Here is a 19694-nt window from a genome sequence, read left to right on the forward strand (position 1 = left end):
CTGCCTTCCTGTCTTGCTTTTGAATTTCCCAGAAGCACATGATGAGCCACAACATGCTTGGCTTAGCTCTGGGATCTGATCCAGCAGGGGGGGTTTTTGCTTCTAATGAGTGCTATTGGAGGAAGAACATTTTTACTTTCACTATTGTTTTAAAATATTCACTCAAACCCCACCCTTCCTCATTCTTTGGTGCTTAATTAGATGTTTATCAGCCAGGGAACCAGAGCCGTCTTTTTCTCAAAGTGCACACACTGTCATTTTGAAGAACGACGGTGCCCCTCGCAGCCTGACTGTCACAGCAACAAAAGGAAACCGTTTTTTTTTAGAAACGACGAGACTCTTTCACAGACTCCGGTGAGTATTGACTAGGATTGTTTGCAGAGGCTGAAGGGTGAATGCGCAAAGATACAATGGCTAGGGGTTGTTGGTGTTAATTATTTCTGTGGCTTGGAAATGAAACAAACGTTTCCCTCAAAAGTAAAACCGTCTCCATCATAAAATACTTTCAAGGATCTGCTTATGAGGAAGAGCATGGCAGGGAGAGGCAAGCAGATGTTTTGCAATTTCTTTACAATTGAATCCTAAGAAGAGTTAGTCCAGTCTAAGCCATTTGAAATCAATTGATTTTAGGATTTAGGATCCTAAACAGGAAATCCTGTTTGGGATTTCACTGCTAGTCTCTTACGAAACCTGAGCACCTGTTTTGAGTCTCCCTCTCCTTCAAATTGCTCCAGAGGTGACCAGGGCCGATTCCAGACGACTAACCTGAAGGCGCTGCATGCCACCATGTTCCGGATCGCTACGGGGAAAACACGAAATATCGCGTTTTTTCGCACGAGAAAACGCGATATTTTGCGTTTTCCCCGTCGCGATCCGGAACATGGCGGCATGCAGCGCCTTCAGGTTAGTCATCTGGAATTGGCCCAGTTCTCACTAGGGAAGAAGCACTTACCAACTGCCTCCTTTCCCGCGTTCCTGGTAAGTACAGACTGAACTGTGCTTAATTTGGTTCACAGAGATCAAATTAACCACAGCCTACCAACACCCCAGTCAGGAAAGGAGATGCTCCCCCCATGCTCCCATTGCCCATCGCTACTCTAAGCATTACAGGGAGGGGTTAAAAAACTCAGCAGTGTCACAAGCATGATGACATCACTTCTGGGGACAACAGTAGCTCTAGGAATTGCCAGAAACTCTATGGTTTTACTGTAGACTTTTCAGAAGCTGTATGGTTTTACCACAGCATTTCCAGTGATTCCTAAAGTTATCACTGTTGCATCTGGGTTTTCCCCAGAAGTGATGTCATCATTCTTGTGATGCTGGTCCCCCACCATGTCCCCCACATCCTCCCACTGGTTGCCAGACTCAGCCTGGCAAATGTAGAATTCTCTAAAATTGTCAAATCCTAGAGCTATCCTAGAGCAGCATTGCCCACTTCTGTTTTTCTCCCAGAAGTGATGTAGCACTGCAGATAATGTAGCAGCCTCCCTTATCCTTGCCCCAACCCTCCCACTGGTTGCCAGGTACAGCCAGGCATAACTGAGCAACTCTACACGTTATACATATCTCTTAAGATGGTAACAAAAGAGAGGCTATCTAAATCTTTAAGTTGCAGTCATTGTGGCTTATCCATTTCCTGGGGTTTCTGTATTAAGAGCCAGTTTAGTGCAGTGGTTAAGAGCAGCAGGATTCTAATCTGGAGAGCCAGTTTGATTTCCCACTCCTCTTCCTAAAGCCTGCTGAGTGACCTTGGGACAGTCACAGCTCTCTCAGAGCTCTCTCAGCCCCACTCACCACACAGGGGGATTGTTGTGGGGATAATAATAACACACACTTTGTAAACCTCTCTGAGTGTGGCATTAAGTTGTCCTAAGGGGCAGTATATAAATTGAATGTTGTTGTTGTTGTTATTGTTACTGTAATTTTTATTTCAGGAACATTCTTCGTTTCCCAGAACCATGTTCTTATGGCTGCTCTCCTCAGCTGTTATAACTCCTTCCTCTCCTTGAAAATGGCCTTTTTTCTCAATATGCTCCAAAGTCTTATTTTCTCTCCTGCAGACTTCTCTTTCTGTTTGCAGGAAGATCCACTTTCACTCTGGCCTCCCATGGATCTTAGGGCTTTGGTATACAGTTGCCAGGTCCATATATTGTCCCACCCGGTGGGGAGGGGGGATGGCACTTTACCTCTTGCTGATGGTGAGGTCTCCTTCACATGTGCACAAAGAGCACGTGCGTTCCGGCGCCTGCACAATGATATCAGTTCCGGAAGTGGCGTCATCATGCAGGCCACAGAAGCACTTCCGCTCTCCATGTGGGGCCAATTCAGCCTGTTTGGGGCCAAATCGGGCCCAAATTAAGAGCAGGAATAGTCCCGTGGCCGGCACGACTTCTGGTGCCGGGCAACCTCCAGGAGCTTGCCACCTCCCACCGACCACTGGTGGGGCATCAGGCAAGGTGGCAAACCCCCGGGAGTTTGCCCGCCACTGGTGAGCACGTGGGAACTCTACTTAGGTGTGACTCAGGGTTGCCCATTGCCATTCTTTGGCCAGGGTCATCTGCATTTCTATGGCACTGAATGGCTCTGCACCGGTTTAAACAAAAAGAAAGGACACCAAGAGAAATGAGGAGAACTTTGGAAAGGAAGGTAGGTATGATATTCCTGGGTTCTTTGCTTCAGAGGAAGTCCTCTTTTATGGTCTTCACAGGCAATGATGAGGGTGTCAAGGTTTCCTACTGAGAGAGGGATGCCTTCCCCGACTTCAGCCCGTGTGTCCCAGCTCCAAACCTGGCAAGGGCTGTAGTTTTAGTAGCTGGGTTCTCACACGCAGCTGAAGTAGGGTGTGTGGTGCTGAGGGAAGCTCCAGTGTCAGTGAGAAGGGTGGCAGGATATTTGTTCCCAGAAGTCCCGCTTCCTGCCTTCACCTTCAGCTTCCCCCAGTTGTCGGGCACTAGCTTGGCCACAACTCCTTGGGGACGGGGCAGGGCTTTTTTTCAGGGGGAATGCGGGGGAACGGAGTTCCAGCACCTCTTGAAAATGGTCACATGGCTAGTGGCCCTGCCCCCGATCTCCAGACAGAGGGGAGTTTAGCTCGCCCTCCGTACTGCGTGATCTAAACTCCCCTCTCTCTGGAGATCGGGGGCAGGGCCACTGGCCATGTGACCATTTTCTCTGAGGGCGATTTAAACTTTAAAAAACTCCCCCCTTGTTCCAGCTGACCCAAAGTGACATCATTGTGCAGTCCCGGAAGCGTGCATGCACTTTGTGTGTGCGCACATGGTACCAGGGGTACCACCTCCCACCAGGAGTTGCCCCTTGTGCTGGCAACCCACTGAGTTCCACCACCTTTTCCCCCAGAAAAGAAGCCCTGCTCCCATCCACTTACTAACCTAGGCTGATCCCGCTTAGCTTCTGAGATCTAACAAGATCAGGCTCTCTTGGGCTATCCAGGTCAGGGGAATGAGATAAGAGCCAATAAACTGAAGCTCAGTCCACACAAGACTCAGGTGCCGATGGTCCATAACAAAGCTGCTAAAGGACTGAGGGGTCAGTCAGTCCTGAAGAGGGTTGCTCTCCCCCTGAAGGAGCAGGAGTTTGTAGCACGGGAGTACGGTCGGATCCTGGTCTATCTCCTCCCTGGCACTAGGTCTAATCATATCCAGGTTAGATTGCTATGATGTACTCTGCGTGGAGCTACTTAGGGTCCTAGAAATCCAGCTGTTCCAAAATGTGGCAAGTAGGCTACTATCTGGTTGTATCACCCCCTCACTTGGAGGCTCACCTGTCACTTCCCTTACTTTCATTTGAGTACCAGGCCACAACATTTCTTTCTACTTTTAGTTGAGGAGCTGTGTCTTTTAAAGTTGTTTTATGACCTGTTTCTAGACTAGGGCTGTTATATGAATATTTTTTTAAAGTGCTCAAGGTATGTTTTATGCTGGTTGTTTTAGTGGTTTGTTTGGTTTTTATGGTATTGTTTTACTTATGAGCCTCAGTGTAAGGTTCTGCCAAGTAACTCTCAATGATGTCACTGCAAGAGTCCAGGAACTGCATGAGTTAAAGCAATTTTATTGGTACGCTACTAGTATAGTTCCCTATTACATTCCTTGCCAGCAGGGATTTTTTTCAGCTGAAATGCAGTGGAACGGAGTTCCGGAACCTCTTGAAAATGGTCACATGGCTGGTGGCCCTGCCCCCTGATCTCCAGACAGAGGGGAGTTGAGATTGCCCTCCGCGCCGCCGAGCGGCACGGAGGGCAATCTAAACTCCCCTCTGTCTGGAGATCAGGGGGCGGGGCCACTGGCCATGTAACCATTTTCTCTGAGGGCAACCCACCGAGTTCCACCATCTCTTTTCCCAGAAAAAAAAGCCCTGGGATGGGGTATAGACCTTTCCCACCCTGAGTTCAAATCTCCTACATCTGAGGGCTGACTGGAAAGCACAAGCACTCCCATTAGGGGAGCTACGGGCTGGGGGAGGTTTATTTGGCTTGTCCCTCATGGATTGGAGAAGGGCTGTGACAAGCATGGATGTGGGCTGCATATCAAACTGGGTCAGGCTGGTCCCAGTGTCTCTAAGCTGAGTTCAGACCATGGCATCGTGGGCAGCGCATGCAAAAGTACTTTTGTCCACAGGCAGATCAAGTTTTTCTGCTTGTAGCCTAGGGTTGCCAGCTCCCCTGACCCCTGGGGCAGGAGATTGGAGGCCTGGCACCTACCTTATGGCTTCCCGTCAGATGCACAGAGCATGCGTGCACTCCCGGCCTGCGCGATGACGTCACTTCTGGGACATGCAGGTCACATGCCTTCCTGGGAGCACTCCCATGCTCTACAGGGGGCCAACTCAGGCCTGAAACTTCCTGATTCGGGCCCAATTCAGCCCAAATCTGGCAGTCACGGAGCACAGGAGCGCTCTCGCACTCCGCAGCGGCCTGATTCAGGCTGAATTAGGCCTGACTTGGGCCAAATCCACCCTGAATTGGGCCACTGTGGCATGTCCCCCAACAACCAAGTAAGCAGGGGCGGGGGGTGGAGGGTGGAGAGAGGGGATCCTCCACTCCCGGCAAGGGAGTAGAACCCTATTGTTGCCTGTCGAGCTCCTGAGTCCGCCTGTCAAACTCCTGAGCCTGTAGCTCAATTTTACATTGGCCTCCCTAACAAGACGTACACAGTCATCCAGGGCAATCCAAAAGTCCCAGGCTGCGCAAGCCTCTTCTTTGGACCCTCTCAACTTTTTATCCACACGCTGCATCTGGAAGGCATCGCGCAGTGTCTGCAGGGGCTCTGGGCTTCTGAAGGAGTCCAACTGCCAGGTGTTTTTTCCTTTCTTGACTACCCATTTCTGTATTTTGTCCAAGCAAGGGCTCTGCTTGAGCACTCTTGCAGCTTTCCACAAGAGGGTTCAAAAAGAACACTGAGAGGGTCGGGAACTAACCCTACACTACCTGGTCCAGCCAATTTTTTGGAGGGGAGGGGCATTACTCCACAGTCCAGGAAGATTGCTAAACCCCAACAGATCTATATGTATAGAGTTGTTTTTAAGGCTATGGCAGTCCCTCTACCTAGTGTAAAACAGCGGCTCACAGCCGATTCTGAGGGGCAGGGCAGGGGAAGCTTGTCCTTACTTCCAACAAATCCAAAACAGCCCAAAACAAGAAAGAGCACCCATGGAGGAACCACGTGCTACTCCCTAGCTTTCTACCAAACCTCATGGCCAGTTATGGATGTGTGTGCTGATAGGTGCGGCTGAATGACACGGGCCAAAGAGGTGAAAAGGGAGAAAGAGTTCCACCCAGATAGAGGCTCCTAGAGCATCATGCATACATTCATCTCCCAAGTCATTCTCAAAGGGCGGTGTCGTCCCAAGGACCTAATTCCAATTATATGCTCATCTAAATTGGCCCTGATATACACACTTAAAGGAAAATGATCCTGGAGGAGAATAAACCTCTTTATATTAATTGTATCTTCAGTGGCATGTTTATAAGAATGCAGAAAAATTAATTTCATTGTTGAGTCCTTTTGGAGAGAGGCTCTCCATTCTAAAGATCCACTGTGCTTCTGCCCTTAATAAATCTGTGTTATTGCTGCTGTTATGGTGTTGTTGCATAACCTCCAATACAGAATATCTCATAAAGCGCTCATTGCTATGGTGACTAGTAAAATGAGCATATAATTGGAATTAGGTCCTTGGGACGACACCGCCCTTTGAGAATGACTTGGGAGATGAATGGTGAACACATTGGTTGTAACAGTCCGTAATTGTGAGTATGCTAACCGTTATGGGACATATTTGTCTGTATACAACTGTAAGTATATTTGTTAATTTATGGATGTATTTATGTAACAGATAGCTTGGCCAGGAAGAAGACTTTCACGAAACGAGCAAATTCAATTGCTGGCGGGCTCGTTGCCAACTACTGTCAATTGTTATATTACCCACGCTTATTAGCCAACTCCAGATCCGTTCTCTGGAAGCCCCTGAGTCTGGATGCTTCTGCTCCACGGAATTTTCAGGGCCTTTTGAAAGGCCGTGGGCAACACTTTGGCGGCGTGTGTGGAATTTACTTACCTGTTGCAATTCAAATATACCCATTATTACATCATATGAGACTTTTGGGACTGCACCTTATATCCATATATGCAAAAAGTTATACGGGACGATATTGTCTTGGGCATGAACTATGTACTAGTATGAAATGATGTTATTTTTGGTAATGTGCATTATCTTTGTGTGAAATACATTAGCATTTAGCACTTTAAATTGTTGAATGATAGATCAATTGCACCTGGTAGTGCTTCGTTTGGACTCTTAGAAGTTTTCCTTATGTCTGCACTCTAAGGCTTGTGTATCCACCATACTTAGAGAGGCAGGGTGATGCCCGTATGCTGCACCGTTTAATCTGTTACCCAAATAGGGAGGGGGGGTCTCCTTGTGAGTTGGGAGTATTAGTATACGAGTTGCAGCAAAAGGGGGTAACGAGCAGGATATCCACCAATGTTTACCAGAATCTTTCCCTTAGAGGATGCTCTAATAAACAGGCAGGTGTTCAACAGGAATGGTTTTTATTAAAGGAGTAGTGTTACGGATTTTTTTTTAAAAAAGGTAATCTGCTTTAATTTATTATCCCTAACCACCATCACCCTCCATTAATTAAGACACCAAACTGTGATCAGTGAAGAAATATGAGCTTTATTTCATGAATAAAACCCAGATGTTCTGCCTTGTTAGGACATAAGCATAAAGATCAGCCACAGCAGAGAATCTTATATACTTTCAAAGCTAATCATTTACAGAATAAAAGATAAAATTGTTATACGAAGCTAATACAGATAATTCCTCAGAATCAAATTCTTCAGGAGACATGGCACCAAAACAGGCCTGATGGACAAGACAGTAAAATCTCTCTGTAACATAAACATACTAACTATCTGATGCCACACAGGAGTTTTGAGTATCTTCCTGAGAGACTGCGTATACGAGGTTAATTCTTTAGTACAACAAAACAAAACAAGAGAGATGTTGTCCTTACTATAGGGCTTCCTGACCTAGTGTTCTAAACTGTGTCAGAAGGTATCTGCTTACAAAGAAAATCATTTGCCTTCTATGTGAGAGGGCAACGCCAATAATGCTCATACATAGGTCTTTAGACTAGGGGTCATAAAAAAATTCCTTTACAAGTAGTAAAAAGCAACTGCACACAAAATATACACAACACAAAATACAAGGCTAATTAGGAAATCAGTGAGGAAGAGTCAGAGAGAATTGGGGAGGGCCATATTTACCAGTCGTGGAAAGAAAGAGGTCCGTGGAAGTAGCAGTGAGGATGGCTAGCATCTAATGGAAGGGGGAGAAGAGGGCTTAGATGTAGTCTGAGGTTGCATGGAAGGTTCCAGAACATACACACTGAGCACTTGGCAGGGCAGTCCATTTATATCGGGGCAGGATTGCATCTTCTGCCCCCAAACAATAGCTTAATGGCTGTCTCCAGAGGTGAGACAATAAATCGGGAAGGCTTGATTGTGCATATCTAGGCAGAACTATAGGTGAAAATGGTGATTGATGACTCGTGATCACGGGATAGGAAGGACCATCAGATCACTGAATAGCCTTGATTAGGAAAGAGGAAAGGGAGAAGATCAGAAGGGTGTGGATGAGATAAACTCAGGAATGCCTGGAAGACCTGTTTTGTCTTTAAATCTTTGCACATCTCTGGGGTATGGGGCTGCTCATCAGTCTCGCCTCATGACTCACGTTCCAGTGATTTTCCATTCCAGCCAGGTTGGGAACCATTCTGCCTGGCCAGGCAGCATGCCTTGTGCTCAGGGCAAATGAAGAGAAGGGGTTTATGATATTGCCATATTCGTAAACTGCCCTTTAGTGCGAGGGAGTTTTGTCTACTAACATCTGGGGAAGTCTGAAAAAGAAGACCCATGAAATGTTTGGATTTTCTTCTGTGTTGCAGATGCCTCATGAGGAAGGTGGAACCCAACCCCCCTCTCTTATTCCCAGACGCCGAGGAAACTGGGCTCAGCATGCAAGATACTTTTTCATTGCACTCTGCGCCCTCGTCTTGTACCTCACTGAGCAGTCTCTCCACCGTGTCGCCCAATGCCTTATTATTCATTTTGTGGTCCAGCAAGTTGAAGTACTTCTCAAGGGGATCTGCAGCTTCACAGAAGAAGTCCACCATCTGTCAGCCAGGTGAACAAAGTGTTACAATGTGAGATAGGCTGACAACTAACACGGTGGGATGATAACATCTATTGCTTAAAGACACCTAAGCTCACCTCCTTAGGAGCACCTGCATGGGTGGAGAAGGCCTTGTTCTATCATGTCCCCTCTCTCTCTTTTCTGCAGGTATCATGGGAAGTATTTCAGGGCCCTAAATGCCTGCCTGGATTTCCACAGGCACGGCCTCCTCCTGCTGCTATGTGGGGCTGCCTACTTGTTGCTCCCCAAAGAACCCGGGCTTCCGCTCTGCTTAAATCTGAGCCTCATGTGCCTCTGTCGGCTTCTGACTATCATCTTTGGCCTTCAGGTAGGCATCAGGGGGCCACTGAACAGCCCCTTCACTCAACAGGCCACTAAAAATATTTTAACCACTAGGTTTGTGAAGGTAAGGCCTTGAGATCTCTTGGAATTACAACTCTTCTCCAGGATACAGATATAATTTCCCCTCGAGAAAAGGGCTGCTTTGGAGGGTGGACAGTATGGCATTCTACCTTGCTGAGGTCCCGCCCCTCCCCAAAGCCCACCCTCTCCAGGCAATCTCAAGGAATTCCCCAATCCAAAGTTTGCAAAGTTTGCAAATTCCCCAATCCAAAGTTTGGTTCCTGAGGGTCTACTTTTACCAGGAGCAGGATTTCAGGGGCCATTTCAGGCTGCTGCAGGAGGGGATAGGTGTAAAAACATGCCCCATGACTAGGGTTTCCAGGTCCCTATACCTTCCCACGGGGAGGGGGTGGAACCTGGCACTTGCCTCATGCCAGCAGCACTTTCGCACATACGTGCTCCAGCACCTGCACAAAATGATGTCATTGCGCTGGCCACGGGAGTGCTCCTGTGCTCCATGTGGGGCCAATGCTGCCCATTTAGGGCCCAAATGGGCCCCAAATGAAGCACAAGAGTGCTGCTCTCACGGCTTCCACAACGACGTTACTTCTGGGAGTGACGTCATTGCACCTGTTGGGTGCACGTGCATGCATGGTGCATGTTCCTAGGGTACCTGCTGGTAGTGGGCAACTTCTGAGAGATTGCTACCTCCTGCTGATCACTGGGCAATCAGCAGGCAAGGGGGGGAACCCAGGAGTTTGCCCCCCACCAGTGGGCGCTTGGGAATTCAGGCAGAATTCCCTTCTACACTGGGGACATAACTCCTCACTTTTCCTGAAGCCAAGCCGAAAGGCATGGAATTAGCTTTTGTGTGTCTATTCTCACCTCTCTAAAACTTGATATTAAAATCTTTGTTTTTTTATACCCAGATATTTAGCCCCCTATACAATATTCCCACCTGTGCCAAAGCAAAAAGAATAAAAAGGGAACTTCCCCCTGTGCTTTCAAATCAATGATTCAGCGATTGTGCTGGGCTTAAAAAAAAACTTAAAAAGAAGAAGAAAGAGGGGAAGAATGGAAAGGAGGGGAGGGGGAAGTGGCTGGCTAGATGAGAGTAGCCAATCACAAAGCAGGGGATGGGAGTTGGGGGAAGAGGGTGGGACACCCAAGAAGGAATAAAGAGTATTCTCGGGGAAACAGCCTACTGCAAAGTGGGTTTTTTGAAAAAGTTGGGGTATAAGTGCTCCCAGGAAAGCTGGAAGAAAGCCTCATAGTGGCCAGAGTGACTACTCGTGGTGGCAAATCTGGTGCAGATGGTCACCAAAAAAATTGCTGCAGTATGGGAACTGAACAGGCAAAATTGACCCCTGCAGACTCAGCTGGAGTCTTCAGACGGAGCCCTTTTCCTATTTATTTCATCTTAGCAGCTGAACATACATGACACTGCTTTTTCTGACTCAGCCCATTGGACCACCAGGCTCAGTATTGTTTACTCAGACTGGCAGCAGCTCTCCAAGGCACAGTTCTTTCACATCACCTACCACCCGGTCCTTTCAGCTGAACATGCTGGGGACTGAACCTGGGACCTGCCTGCAAAAGAGAAGCTATTCTATGGAGCCACAGCCCCTGCTTATTTGCAAGTACTGCAATGGGAAGATCCAGAGGAGTTAGCCATGTTAGTCTGTAGCTGCAAACGAGCAAAGAGTTCAGTAGCACCTTTATGACTAACTAACTTTATTGTTTCTGTCATGGCCAAGTCTGAGAGTGAGGTCTCCTCCGGAGGAGAGGAGCCTCGTGTAGCCAGCCAGGACTCCTCAGGAGAAGAAGAGTTCTGTGTAGCCAGCCCTAGCCCTGACTCAGCAGAAGCCGGCAATCAGGAGCAGCAGCTGCTAGCTGATCAAAGCCTATGGCCAGCAGCTGAGACACCAGCACCCTCTAGCCCCAATGCCATGGGGGAAGCTCAGCCAGGAACTTCCACAGGGGAGGCTCAGTCAGGGACTGCCAGCACCACAGGGGAAGCCCAGCAAGAGGCTTCCACCCCACCAGGCTCACCCACGCCTAGAGAGCGCCACAGACTGGAACTGCAGGAGAGACGGCGCAGTGCTCATCTACTGAGCCGACGCCAGCTGCTGGAGAGCGATGATGAGTAGCATCAGGATGGAGCCCCAGCAGCTGGCTGGAAACCATGCCTGGCTAAGCCAGCCAGGAGTGACAGCCAGGCGTGGAAGCAACGTGTCTACTGCCTGCAACCACTCTGTGTTCCTTGCCTGTGTTCCTTGCCCGTGTTCCTTGCCTGTGTTCCTTGCCCGTGCCCGTGCCCGCTTTTGGACCTGACACTACCGGTAAATGACCTTGGATTGTACCTGACCTTGCTCTTGGACTCTGGACTCGCTCCTGGCATTATCTCGTGCTCTGACCACCGGTTTGACCTGGCTTTTGCTCTTGGAACTCCCCTCAGACTCTGGCATTAAGGTTTGGACTTGAACCACCCTGCTTGGGCTGGCCCAGCCCATGACAGATTGCTTCCATCCAAACTTTCCCGGCATGGATACGGCAGCGCCCGCCCCAGGGAGCCTGGCACTGCTTCAGGACCAGGTACTGCAACTAATTCAAGCACTGGTGACTCTGCAGCAGCAGATTGCTGCACCTGCTGCACCTCTGCCTGTAAAGTGCCCAGTGAAGCCTGACAGCTTTGAGGGTGATGTGGAGGAATTCCCAGCATTTCTCGCCCAATGCCAGCTATATATTGAACTCCGGGCCAGAGACTTCCCCACGGATAAAGTCAAAGTCTGCTTCATCCTCAGTCTGTTAAAGGGGCAGGCAGCAAGATGGGCCACACCCTTGTTACTGGCCAAATCCCCTCTGCTGGGGGATTTTCCAAGCTTTGTGGCTCACATCACTGCTGCCTTTGCTAACCCCCTGAAAGCCATCAAAGCTAACCAGAGGATCCGTGCCCTCACCCAGGGAGATGGGACTGTAGCCCAATATACCACTGAATTTCAGTTACTGGCGCAGGACTTGGACTGGAATGAAGCGGCCCTGGTTGACCAGTACCTGGAAGGGCTGTCTGATGAAGTGTTGGATGAAGTGGCCCGATACGAACGACCAGGAGAACTGCAAGTGCTCATTCTTCTATGTCTCCGCATAGATGGATGGCTGGAGAGCCAGAGACAAGCACGTGCGCTAAGGCATCCACCTCCACCCCGGTCCTTGCCTGAAAAGCCGGCTGAGCCCACGCCAGTGGGGGTACCTTGTAACCACTTGCCCCCAGAGGAAAAGGAGAGGTGCCGAAACCACAACCTCTGCTGGTATTGTGGTGGGGTGGGCCATTATGCCGATGGCTGCCCTGCCAGAAAAGAAGGACCCTAGCCATAAGCCTGGAGCCGCCCACCCTAAACCACTTGTGGGAACAGCCAATTCCTCCAGTGACCCCCCCCCCCAGAACCATTCCTTTTGCCAGTAAAGTTGTGCCTGCCTGATGGACGTTGGCTATTCGTGTATGCCATGATAGACTCCCGCTGCTTCATGGACGCCAAGTTCGCTGCACAACACCAGATTCCCTTGCGGGCAAAGAAGAATCCCACTGTTGTTGAGGCTATCGATGGGTGGCCCCTGCGTTCTGGGCCAGTGGTTGAGGAAACCCAGGACCTCCTGTTGCAGATCCAGCAGCACCAGGAGCGGCTCTGTTTTGATGTGGTGGGCATCCCCCAGTTTCTGCTGGTCTTGGGACTTTCCTGGCTCTGCCGCCATGATCCGATTGTTCGGTGGGGCCAGTTAGACCTTCGTTTCCGGGAACCATGCCCACATGAAAATCCGTACCCAAGGCCTATGGTGGCTGCTGCATCGGAGGTGTCAGCACTGCCAGAGGAATACGTGAATCTTGGAGATGTGTTTGAGGAAAAAGGAGCAGACCAACTCCCCCCTCATCAGCCATATGACTGCACCATTGACTTGATTCCCGGCGCCCCTCTGCCGGTGGGATGCCTGTACTCGTTGTCTGAGCCAGAGTTGGCAGCACTCCAGGACTTTCTCATCACCAACCTGCAGTGAGGGTTCATCCGCCCCTCTACCTCACCTACCTCTGCCCCAGTCCTCTTTGTTAAAAAGAAAAACGGGGAACTCCAGCTGTGTAATGATTACCGGGCCCTGAACAAAATCTCCATCCGAGACCGGTATCCGCTGTCTCTGATCCCTGACCTCTTGGAGCAAGTCAAAGGAGCCCAGATCTACACCAAGCTGGATCTCAGGGGAGCCTACAACCTAGTGCGCATCCGGGAAGGTGATGAATGGAAAACCGCCTTCAGTACCAGATATGGGCAATACGAGTATCTGGTAATGCCTTTTGGCCTGACTAATTCACCAGCTGTGTTCCAGAGACTGATGAACGACATCTTTCGAGATATCCTGGATCAGTTCATCATCGTTTATCTGGATGACATATTAATTTATTCTTGTGACGCGTCGCAACATACTCGGCATGTGCGCACGGTGCTGCAAAGACTCCGGCAGCATGGCCTGTTCGCCAAACTGGAAAAGTGTGTGTTCCCCTGGCCTACTGTGGAATTCCTTGGCCATGTATTATCACCCCACGGAATCCAAATGGACCCAGCTAAAGTCGAGGCTGTACAGACTTGGCAAGCCCCCAGTTCTCGGAAGGATGTGCAGCGATTTCTGGCGTTTGCCAATTACTACCGGCAATTCATGTCCCAGTTTGCATCCATAGCCGTCCCTCTCACTCGACTTCTCTGGCCTCGAGAACCTTTCCGTTGGACACCGGAAGCCAGTGAGGCATTCCTGACCCTAAAGACTCGCTTCATCACGCAACCAGTCCTGCGATACCCAGATCCCCAGCTACCCTTTCTAGTCGAAGCAGATGCCTCCAGCACCGCCATCGGACCAGTGCTCTCACAACGGGCAACCCCCTCCAGCACTCCACAGCCTTGCGCTTACTACTCTCACCAGCTGACCCCCGCCGAAAGGAACTACACCATCTGGGAGCGGGAGCTGCTGGCAATAAAGGCAGCCTTCGAGGTTTGGCGGCATCATCTGGAGGGGGCTCGGTACCCAGTCCAAGTGCTCACTGACCACCGGAACCTTGAACACCTCCAAACTGCCTGCCGTCTCAACCAGAGACAGATTCGCTGGTCATTGTTCTTCTCTCGTTTTGATTTCAGGATCACCTATGTTCCCAGCTCCCAGAATAAGAAGGCCGATGCTCTGTCCCGGAAGCCGGAGTACAACACATCCCCCGACCTGGAACAACCTCCAATAACCATCCTGGCTCCAGAAACTTTCGCCGCCACGCAACCCCCTCCGGGGCTGGTGGAGGAGATACAGACTCAACAGTTACTGGACCCAGTTGCCCAGAAATACCTCCAGAATGTCTGGGGGTCTCCCCAGCCCCAGGCAGATGGATTTGCAGAGGAAGAGGGGCTACTGACCCACCGAGGCCGGATTTATGTACCCCCAGGCTCATTACGAACAAAGGTACTGCAGCTGGTCCACGATTCTAGACCTGCCGGGCACTTCGGCTGCCACAAGACAACCCACCTCTTGACCTGTGACTTCTAGTGGCCCCGGGTGCAATCGGATGTGGCCCGGTATGTGGCAGCCTGTGAAACATGTAGACGGGCCAAAGATATCCCCGGCAAACCTTCTGGTCTCTTGCATCCACTCCCCACACCCACTGGCCCATGGAGGACTATTTCCATGGATTTCATTACAGACCTGCCCTGCTCCAAAGGCCGCATCTGCATCCTAGTGGTGGTGGACTTGTTCACAAAGATGGCTTATTTCATTCCCTGTTCTGGACCCCCCACTGCTCAGGAAACAGCACACCTGTACTTTCAGCACGTCTTTCAACTCCACGGGCGTCCGGATCATATAATTTCTGATCGGTGATAAAGAAACAAGATTTTCATGAGTTTAGATAGTTTAAAGTGATAATGACGAGTTATGTCTATGTGAATTGGGTATGTTCAAGTGTACAGTTCATATTTTGTTGGTGTTTGTATGGCTTATGGCTTCGGCCGGAAAAGCAATAAACATATTATTATTAAAAATTTCTGATCAGGGAGTTCAATTCACCTCTCGGTTCTGGCGGGCCCTGCACTCCCTCCTTGGCACCCAAGTTCACCTATCCTCAGCACACCACCCCCAATCTGACGGGCAGACAGAGCGCACCAATGCGACCCTGGAGCAGTATCTGAGATGCTACACAAACCATCAACAGGATGACTGGCTAGCTCTACTGCCTTTGGCCGAGTTTGCATATAATAATGCAGTGCATTCCTCCACCAACAGACCCCCTTCATGGCAAACTATGGTCGCCACCCTTGTTTCTTCCCTGCCGCAGCACCCTTATCGGGAATCCGAGCCGCTGATGATCGCCTCCAGGAACTCCAATCCATGCATGAGCTGTTACGGGAGCAACTCCAGCTTGCCAAGGAAAGCTACAATGAGGCTGCGGATTGGAAACGGCAACCCGGTGTTCCCCTGTCCGTGGGCGATCATTTCTGGTTATCCACCCGCCATATCCGCAGCCAATGGCCCTCCAAAAAGCTGGATGCCCAGTTCCTTGGACCCTTCGTAATCACAGACCAGGTGAACCCTGTGGCCTATCACCTGCAACTACCACCAACCCTCCCAATCCATCCTGTGTTTCACCAGTCCCTTCTAGTCCCAGCTTCACCCCCAGACCCGCACCATCCCAGACCACCGCCCCCTCCGCCTCCGATTACCATCGAGGGGCACGAGGAATATGAGGTTGCCCAGATTCTAGACTCCTGTCGCCGGCGGGGGCAAGTACAGTACTTGATGGACTGGAAGGGGTACGGGCTGGAGGACTGCTCTTGGGAGCCTGCTGTGAACATCCATGCCCCCCGCCTAGTCCAACAATTCCATCGGGCCTATCCTCGGAAACCGGGGCTGCCCGGGCCGCAGAAGAGGGGGGGCCTTGGGAGGGGGGATGGTGTCATGGCCCAGTCTGAGAGTGAGGTCTCCTCCGGAGGAGAAGAGCCTCGTGTAGCCAGCCAGGACTCCTCAGGAGAAGAAGAGTTCTGTGTAGCCAGCCCTAGCCCTGACTCAGCAGAAGCCGGCAATCACGAGCAGCAGCTGCTGGCTGATCAAAGCCTATGGCCAGCAGCTGAGACACCAGCACCTTCTAGCCCCAATACCACGGGGGAAGCTCAGCCAGGAACTTCTACAGGGGAGGCTCAGTCAGGGACTGCCAGCACCACAGGGGAAGCCCAGCCAGAGGCTTCCACCCCACCAGGTTCACCGATGCCTAGAGAGCGCCACAGACAGCGCCAGAGACTGGAACTGCAGGAGAGACGGCGCAGTGCTCATCTCCTGAGCCGATGCCAGCTGCTAGAGAGCGATGATGCGTAGCATCAGGATGGAGCCCCAGCAGCTGGCTGAAAACCACGCCTGGCTATAAAAGCCAGTCAGGAGTGACAGCCAGGCGTGGAAGCAATGTGTCTACTGCCTGCAACCACTCCGTGTTCCTTGCCCGTGCCTGCTTTTGGACCTGACACTACCGGTAAATGACCTTGGATTGTACCTGACCTTACTCTTGGACTCTGGACTCACTCCTGGCATTATCTCATGCTCTGACCACCGGTTTGACCTGGCTTTTGCTCTTGGAACTCCCCTCAGACTCTGGCATTAAGGTTTGGACTTGAACCACCCTGCTTGGGCTGGCCCAGCCCGTGACAGTTTCTAACAAAGACAGCTGCGGTTCCCAAAAGCTTATGCTACAATAAAGTTGGTCAGGGGCTATTTCATAGAAAAAGAGCTGCAGGAACTCATTAGCATAACTCATTAGCATGTACCACACCCCTTGACATCACCAGAAGTGTGTCATTAGCATGGCTGGTTTGCATATTCCACACCCTCTGACATCACCTATCCTGGCTGTTTTGGACCCAATCCTGGCCATTCAGGGCTAAAATTGGGCCCAAAACAGCAAAAGGGGGCTGAAAATGGCCAAAAACGGGCCGAAAATGGTCAGGATTGGGCCGCTGCTGAGTGGGAGAATGAGCTACCACCCATCAGAGGCCCGATCTGGGCCATTTCGGGACCAATCCTGGCTTTCGGCCCTGATCCAGGCCACAATGGGCCCAAAATGGCCAAAAATTAGGTTGGCGGGGTCACCTAACATGTGATCTCTTTGGAGAACTACCGGAACTGCGTTCCTGTGCGTTCCCCCTCAAAATGAGCCCAGAAGTTGGTTATTCTTAAAGGCACTACTGGACTCTTTACGATTTTGCAATGGGAAGGGCTCCTTGCTGTGGCTATATGTTCTTTGGTCTCTCACCACCAAATTTAAAAAGGGTTGTCCTTCACCAACAGGTTGGAGACTGGTGAATCCCTGATCATGCCCAGGGTGCTAGCAATGGGTGAGTGGCTAGGATTGGGGGAGGGGGGTAAACTGTTGACACAACTTTCTCTGAAGCAAAGAAAGATCTTTATTGTGATACAACTAGGATACATACCAAGCACAGAACATGCAAGCAAGGTTATATCATGACAAGGAAGGTTACAAAGCTAGATCTGAAAAAAGGAAAAGCTAAACCACTGAGATCTAACTATGTTACTTGAAAGGCACAGGGTTACTGCAGCATCCTATAATGGTTCCTTAGGATGGGCGTGTGTTTTCGGAATGCCCAGAGTTAGAGACCAGCTGGTCTCCTGACATCAGTTCCCAGATGAAAGACACACACCACACAAAGGACTGCAGATCTTTTTAAACACAGCTTCTGAGAAGTTGATTTCCCTCTCCACCAACCCTGAGTTAGGTCACACCTCCCTCTAGGTGCCATAGCACCCCCAAACCCAGTCACATCACTCCTATACACCAGGCTTTTATGATGCCACCAAAAGGTTAGGAAACCAGCCAGGTCTCCACGACAGGATGGCAGTTACAGCAAAAGGGGGCTGCACATGCGTCTTTAGTGGCCCCTTCTTCCTGAAATCAGCTTTCTCAGGGCTTGAGTCAGAAGGTGAAATAAAGCCCAGCATGATATCTCTGCGGCATAACATTCCCCAATCATAGAGCCTTCTTTCTCCATTGCCCCAAAACATCCCTTCTCCATTGCTCCAAAATTATCCTGCAGAGGAATTTCAAAGGGAGATTAGAAAGAGAGACTGCTGAATTACAACTGAGAACAAAGCTCAAGACAATGCGCCACCTGGACTGAATCGAGACCTAGGTTTCCTGGTTCATTACCAATGCTGATTTCTCCACACTCACTAACTCTCTTCATACCCCACCCTATTCTATTACACCTGCCTTTGTCATTCACTAGCTATTATCATTCGGCTTCTGCAGTCACTCCACTCTAAGATATAAGAACAGATGGACTCACATTCTAGCTGTATCTGAAGAAGTGAGCTGTGGCTCATGAAGGCTCATACCCTACCATAAATTTTGTTAGTCTTATAGGTGCTGCTAGACTCTTGCTCTTCTCTATTGCTACAGACAGACTAACACAGCTACCCATCTCGATCTATCCCCCAAATATCAGACATCTTCCCACCCAAATTTTATCCTCACAAGTTGAATTTTCCATTTGAAAATGACAGGACGAGAGCTGCAGCTTTTCAGGGAAAATATTTGACAATATCTCTTGTTGCTCTCATCTGCAGAATCCTTCAACTGCTGAGATTTCAGAAATATGTGAACGAAACAACCTCAATGTAGCACATGGACTTGCCTGGTCTTATTATATCGGCTATTTAAAAATCGTTTTGCCCCGTAAGTAAGCAATACCAGTATTCTCCTCTGTGACACAGGAATATAAAATGGATTTGTGACCTCCGGAATGGCACACTGTTTTCTATGACTTCACATGTTTAGCCCCTTAAAAATAATCAAATTAAGAGAATTTGCAGATTCAGGGGTAGGGCTAATGCTAAATTGAAGAATTCACTGCACTGTAAAGACAACTAAGTGTGAATTATAGATTGCATAGTGTTTAATTTGAGTAAATTTTGAAAATCAACCCAGTAGGTGCAGATATGCATATTTTGCATATATGCTACCAGTTTGCGTTCATCTGAATTTACTGTACTGCTTTTTATTATTGAGAATTTTCTAAAAGTTTAAGATGTGGTTTAGTGGCAAGAATAGAGGTATGAGTAAATGTAGGCTAATAGCAGGGCTTTTTTTCAGCTGGAATGCGGTGGAACGGAGTTCTGGAACCTCTTGAAAATGGTCACATGGCTGGTGGCCCCGCCCCCTGATCTCCAGGCAGAGGGGAGTTTAGATCGCCCTCCGTGTCACTGAGCAGCGCGGAGGGCAATCTCAACTCCCCTCTGTCTGGAGATCAGGGGGCGGGGCCACCGGCCATGTGACCATTTTCACTGAGCGCAATTTAAACTTTTAAAAACTCCCTCCTTGTTCCAGCTGGCCCAAAGTGACGTCATTGTGTGGTCCTGGGAGCGTGCGCACACTTTGTGCACACGCATGTGGTACCAGGGGCACCACCTCCCGCCAAGAGTTGCCCCCTGTGCTGGCAACCCACTGAGTTCCACCACCTCTTTTCCCAGAAAAAAGGCCCTGGCTAATAGTATTGTATGATTTGGGAAAGGTCATGTGGGGCTGTGAGGATGAAATGCAGAAGCACCATGCCCTTCCC

The 19694-nt window shown here is 49.8% G+C and overlaps 1 protein-coding gene across 1 annotated transcript in view; it reads left to right on the forward strand.

Moving 5' to 3' along the window:
- Positions 1 to 273: 273 nt before the first annotated feature.
- STING1 (stimulator of interferon response cGAMP interactor 1) overlaps positions 274 to 19694 on the forward strand; it is a 32419-nt gene continuing 12998 nt past the window's right edge. The window contains exons 1-4 of the mRNA XM_054985349.1: positions 274 to 354; positions 8465 to 8703; positions 8860 to 9040; positions 18703 to 18811. Coding sequence (XP_054841324.1) covers positions 8465 to 8703; positions 8860 to 9040; positions 18703 to 18811 — 529 coding nt within the window. The 5' untranslated portion in view covers positions 274 to 354. The remainder of the gene's footprint in view (positions 355 to 8464; positions 8704 to 8859; positions 9041 to 18702; positions 18812 to 19694) is intronic.

This window comes from Eublepharis macularius, chromosome 7, assembly GCF_028583425.1.
Source record: "Eublepharis macularius isolate TG4126 chromosome 7, MPM_Emac_v1.0, whole genome shotgun sequence".
Taxonomy (NCBI): Eukaryota; Metazoa; Chordata; class Lepidosauria; order Squamata; family Eublepharidae; genus Eublepharis; species Eublepharis macularius.